The 6,414-nt window shown below is 37.4% G+C and overlaps 1 protein-coding gene across 1 annotated transcript; it reads right to left on the bottom strand.

Moving 5' to 3' along the window:
• Positions 1–687: 687 nt before the first annotated feature.
• Positions 688–1,721, bottom strand: LOC149540947 (uncharacterized). The gene is made up of 2 exons (XM_089802758.1): positions 1,374–1,721; positions 688–1,278 (listed from the first exon to the last, which is right to left on the bottom strand). Exons 1-2 carry the CDS (start codon positions 1,719–1,721, stop codon positions 688–690), a joined length of 939 nt encoding a protein of 312 aa, XP_089658884.1.
• Between the last annotated feature and the right edge of the window lie 4,693 nt (positions 1,722–6,414).

Raw genomic sequence — 6,414 nt, 5'->3', positions numbered from 1 at the left:
TCTTTCTGCACTACTTTATTTGCTATTGCCTTTTTTTGCTGGTTGACAAGCATGTGGGAGTGCTTTGCCATGTGGCTAAAGAGTGTTTTATCATCACTACATCACAGGTAATAGCTGGACAAGTACGTAGCAGCATCTTGTAGTATTTGGACCTAAATTTCATATTTTTGAGTGTTTAATGTGGAAGTACAGCTTCAAGTATTCACCATGAATACAAATTTAAGTGCATACAGCTAAATAGAAAATGTGCATACAGCTGAATAGAGAAGTGCATACAGCAACAATATGAGTTATTTTGTGCATAACAGCAGTGCAGATTGCTGAATAAAACAATGCATACAACAACAATATAAGTTATTTTATACATAACAACACTGCATACAACAATACATCACAACTTGGGGAATACAAACAACTTGTACGAGTAATCCATAAAACATAATTCAAGCATTACTTATTAGTAAAATAGTGCTACTGAAGCTGAAGCAAACAGAGAAAAGATTGAGAATATAGATCTTCACAAGTTTGAACCACTCAACAATATCATTATATCCGTAAACATAGAAACAACTATTGCAAGTAATGTATAAAATATAAGCTATCAGGATTACACATATGGCTTCAAAAAGATATTAAATTCACGAATAGTCTCAAAAATATTTTTAAGTTCATAAAGATTGTAATATATTATAGAGCTCCTCTGAACTTATATCTAATGTAAGCTTCCCTCTCCTCTTCAGTCATCCCTACGAATGCCCAGGCTTTTGTAGGTTCAGATGTAAAAAAGTCATATGCTACAATCATGGTCTCTTGAGTAATTCTGGGCATGGCCTTAAGGGCAGCATATGCACTTGACATATCATTCTTCTCTTCTCTTTTATCAACATTTATACTATGACCTTTAGTCATGCCTCGATCTATATTTTGGATGCTCTCGCATATGACATCCAAACAATTAGCCATGCTTGGCTTCTTCCTCTTTTGCCTCCTTGCTGTTGGCGTAGAAGGATTTGGTCTTACGGATGTAGTAGAATTGTTTGATTGAAGGTTCTCTTCTTCAAACTCATTAGTATTGAAGCCCCCATCCATAGGCGTATTGAAGCCCCCATCGTCATCAAGATCAACAGCCTCTTCAAATAGTTGCCCCTCTTCTTCGGTCTCAATAGCTGTTGCTGCTGCATTTCCTTCAGCTATGTCGTTCCCAAAAATGATTGCTAACTCATTGAAGTAGAAGAACGGTTGCCTCTTGTACACTCTAGCATTTTTGAAGCAACTCCTCTACATGATGGAAAAATTAAAGAATTAGATGTCTTTCATTACAATTGATTGAGAGATAATTTACTGATATTAAAATATTATCTACAAAACATTACCTTCAGCAACTCGTCCCACACACTATCCTCGGCATCGACACATTGAGTCGTCTCGTTCCAAGCGAAACCACTCATGTTCCGTAGCTCTTTCATAATTCTGAAACCTTGTTTCCACGTCTTTAACTTGTTTTTAAAGTTGTCCTTTCCAAGATTCATATGCATATCTTCATTGAATTTCTTTTGTATTGCTGTCCAAGCTTCTTTCTTAAAGCCCCCATCACCTTTTCTTCCTAATTGAATCTGCTCAAAAAGAAAATCAAGAAATTTTCGTTCCATCTCTCTTGCCCACACTACTTTGGCATTTTTAGCTGAAGTAGCAACCGCAGTCACATGTACCTCCTCATCCATTCTTGTTAAAAGATTGGTGATTGACATTTTACAACTATCAATGGGTAGCTGTAGAACTTCCAAAAACCAATCAATATCTAACATAACTCTTTTACCAACAATCACATCGAATATAATGGTTGACATAACAAAATGATTATACAATACTACGCTATGATATGTCAGTAGTATAAAAGGGTTATCTAGTAATAATACAGCCACCGTGCTACACTTGCAAGTTAGCTTAAACACAAAAAAATTAGTAAACAAGTTAATTACAGCAGCAACTCCAGCAACAAAGAATAGTAAGGAGACTTGCCAGCAACATGGATTTTTCAAAGCATGTTTTTGATGAAGATGCTTTATCAAGTCGAGAATATGCAGATATAAGGAATTCAGTCTTAGACAAGAACCGTGAGAAAGGGGCCAATGGTACAAGGGTTGTTGAGTAGACAAACTTAGGTGATAAACAATACATTCAAGTTAAATCTAAAGATCAGACATGTAGTATACTTTTGCAACAATCATAGATCAGACATAGGAAAAAACACAGGCAGCCTTTCAAATTAAGTATTAAATGATCATAACAAATAAATACATATAATAAAGTATGAAAAGATTTAAGTATCAAAAAAATACCGTGGAAATAAGGCAATGAATATTTCAGCAGTGAGAATTAAGTATCAGATAAATTACAAAGCTGAGAAATCTGAAAATAAACCTAGAGTCATACATCAGAAGAAAAAGGAGTCATAACAAACTAGTTTCAAGATTCCAACAAATGTGTCATAACAGACTAGTTTATAATAGACTAGTTTCAAGATTCCAGTAAACATGTCATAACAGACTAGTTTCAAGATTCCAATAGCATTGAATGATACAAAACAATCATGAATAGGTTATGATCCATGAACAAAATACTAAAAAGTGCAAATAAATGTTAATGTTTTGCAATACAACTAAGCTCGAGAGTCGTAGTCTTCCCACATCCTTTGGGCTATTTCATCTCGAAATTTCCCCCAATCATCTCTATCTCGTTGATTCATTCCATAAGTCTCAAGAATTGGCACATTTATCCCAACACGATCGTCATCCTCTTCAATATCCACTTCGGATGGAAGACCGTCCTCTATGGTTATGAAGTTGTGTAGTATGCCACATGCCAAAACAATCTTTGTTTGGGTAAATAAGCTATAGGATGTTGCATGCTTCAATATAGGAAAACGTTGCTTAAATATACCAAATGTCCGCTCTATCACATTCCTAAGAGAGGAGTGTCGGTGGTTAAATAACTCTTGGGGAGTGCTGATCGGGTTTGCTCTACAAAACTCTTTTAGGTGGTAGCGTGTACACTGATAAGGGGCAAGAAATCTTGGTACATTTGGATACCCAGCATCAACTAAATAGAATTTGCCTACACAAATGGAAATAAAGATATAGTCAAAATACAACATAAAGATTTTGAATTAATATAATGACAATATAATCATATCAAATATGAATTAATATACCAGGAGGAACCACAAGTGGATCTGCTCTAGACAGAGCTGAAGCAAGCACTCGACTATCTGCTGCAGAACCTTCCCAACCAGCAAGAATGTATTGAAACTTATGGTCGAATGAACAGACACCCAAGACATTTTGTGACAAATTGCCTTTTCTATCACGATATTTTGCTTGAATGTCCACATCGACAGTAACTGGCATATGGGTTCCGTCAATTGCACCAATACAATCCTATAGCAAGCAATATTAATTTCTAATATAAATTAATAATCATAACTCTCTAGCAATGAAATATATGCCACTAGGATATTTACCTTGAAATACGGATCAAAACGGTCCTTCCCAGCTATTTCTGGAGGTGTAGTTGCAACAGGTGGTAAAACATAATCTCTATGAAGCCCTAAGATAGCCTTTAGGACCTTGTGGAAGTGTCGACTCACTGTCTCTCCCGAGTGAGAAAAGTTATGGCCAATCTTTCGATTCCTTAGATTGTGCCCAAGGGTGTGGAGGAACATCACTAATTGTTCTTCCAATGTTATGTTTTTCGTATCTTGAATGCTCCCTTTTTGCCTTAGAATATTGGCCAACCGAAAGAAGGCTACTCTACTCATTCGTATTTGGTCATGGCAATTTGTGTTATTGGAATGGATGATATGCTTATAAAAAGGACATGTAGCTCTTCTTCGCTTACGCCTATGTCTTCTAGCCTCTTGTGAATGTTAGGATAAACCACGGACAGAAATAAAAACTACATGCAAATATAACCAATAACAAAAATAATAGAACACACAGAAATGAACACAAGGCACCAAGATTTAACGTGGTTCACCCAATCCCTGGGCTACGTCCACCAAACAGCAAGTCCGATCTTATTACAATCTAGTGATTACAACCTGATTACAATCCGTAATCCCTTACAGCTCAATACCGCCTCAAGAACCAATTTCGTATCACCACACATAAAAAAATACCCAACCCTAAGCCCTTTTTATACAAGTATTAAACCGCTTTAGGGTTATAACATGTCAGCCATATGTCGGCCATAATATGTCGGCTACCATGTCGATGTCGGCTACTTCCAAAATTTTTTTTTCACTATTTATGAAGTATGTACAGTACTTTCCTGATCAGTCACCACAATCTAACAATCTCCCACTTGGGGACTGATCAGGCTCCACACTAAACAACAATCTCCCACTTGGAGACTGATCCTGTAGCAATACAACTACCGCATGGGGCTCCCACTGGATCAAACCACCCTGGACTCTACTGTTCTTTTATTCACATTTAGTCTAAAAGACCAACTGAAGCTGAAGAGGAGTTCAGCTTCTCCCTTGTGACAACCTTTGTCAACATATCTGCTGGATTTTCATTGGTATGTATCTTCGCCAGCTTTAACTGTCCATCCTCCAAAACTGATCGAATGAAATGGTACCGCAGCTGTATGTGTTTGGTCTTAGAATGCAGAGCTGAATTCTTAGCAAGATGAATGGCACTCTGACTATCTGTGAACAAATAATTATCCTTCTGAGGATGTCCCAATTCTTCCAAGAAGAACTGAAGCCATATCATCTCTTTGGCTGCCTCTGTAGCAGCAACATACTCTGCCTCTGTAGTGGAGAGAGCATTAATCTTCTGTAGCCTAGAAACCCAGCTCACGGCTGCCCCACCAACAGTAAAGACATAACCTGTAGTACTCCGCCTGGTATCAATATCCCCAGCCAAATCTGAGTCAACATAGCCTTGTAAATCAGTAGTAGAGCCCCCAAAGTGTAAACACTTATTGGATGTTCCTCTCAAATATCTGAGAATCCACTTGACAGCATTCCAATGCTCAAAACCTGGATGACTCAGATACCTGCTAACGACTCCCACTGCATGTGCAATATCTGGCCTAGTGCATACCATAGCATACATCAAACTTCCTACAGCTGAAGCATAGGGTACCTTGGACATCTTATCCTCCTCTTCCTGTGTCTTGGGACACATCTCCTTAGTCAATTTCAAATAACCAGGTAAAGGTGTGCTGACAGCTTTAGCATTCTCCATAGAGAAACGTTGCAACACCTTCTCAACATAATCAGCTTGAGATAGTATCAATGTTCTGTTCTTCCTATCTCTGCAAATCTTCATACCAAGGATTTGTTTTGCTGCCCCCAAATCTTTCATAGCAAATGCATGTGCTAATTGGCGTTTCAGCCCCTTAATATGATCCATGTTAGACCCAGCTATAAGCATATCATCAACATATAGACATAAAATAATGTAGCTATCATCATCCAACCTCTTAAAATAAACACAGTAATCTGAATGACACCTATTATATCCATGCTCATGCATAAAACTATCAAATTTCAGATACCATTGCCGAGGTGCTTGCTTCAGGCCATATAAACTTTTCTTCAATTTGCACACTAAGTTCTCCTTACCTTTGACCTCAAAACCCTATGGCTGAGCCATATATATTTCTTCATCCAAATCACCATGAAGAAAGGCTGTTTTAACATCCATCTGCTCTAAATGCAAATCTTCAGTAGCCACAAGACTTAAAACAGTACGAATAGAAGTCATTTTAACAACAGGAGAAAATATCTCATCAAAATCAATTCCCTTTTTCTGTGCAAATCCTTTTACAACTAACCTGGCCTTAAATCTTTTCTTACCTCCTTCCTCGTCTTTCAACCTGTAAACCCATTTATTCTGTAAAGCCTTTTTACCTGCAGGCAACTTGCACAAATCCCATGTCTTATTTTTCAGCAAAGAGTCCATTTCATCTTTCATTGCAGACTCCCACTGAATCTTAGTATCCACCTGCACAGCTTCATCATAACTTTCAGGTTCACCAGCATCAGTAAGTAAAATAGAATACAAAGAGGGAGAAAACCTTTGTAGAGGTCTAATTGGCCTTGTTGACCGTCTAACATTCACAGGTGTGTGTGGTATTTGTTGTTGCAGTTGTTGCACATCATGAGGAATGGCTGGAACATCAGCTTTTGGAGTATCATCCAGCACTACATAATTATCTTCTTTCTTCTCATGTTGCTGCAACAGATCTTTGTACAACACTTTTTCATTGAATATGACATCTCGGCTTCTTATAATTTTATGATTTTCAAAATCCCAAAGCCTATAGCCAAATTCATTAATGCCATATCCAACAAAGACACATTTCTTTGATTTTGCTTCTAGCTTGGTTCTATTTTCAGAG

The sequence above is a fragment of the Cupressus sempervirens genome, chromosome 9 (genome assembly GCF_028749045.1).
Source record: "Cupressus sempervirens isolate cs-2001-9-10 chromosome 9, ASM2874904v1, whole genome shotgun sequence".
Lineage (NCBI taxonomy): Eukaryota > Viridiplantae > Streptophyta > Pinopsida > Cupressales > Cupressaceae > Cupressus > Cupressus sempervirens.
Note: the sequence above shows the minus strand (reverse complement) of the source record. Positions and strands in the feature narration are given on the sequence as shown.

Excerpts from the sequence above, each read along its gene's own strand:
- LOC149540947 (XM_089802758.1), bottom strand. The coding sequence starts at position 1,721 with ATGGATGAGGAGGTACATGTGACTGCGGTTGCTACTTCAGCTAAAAAT. Across the intron at positions 1,279-1,373 it reads TGTGGGACGAGTTGCTGAAG|AGGAGTTGCTTCAAAAATGC; the intron begins GTAATGTTTTGT and ends TCCATCATGTAG.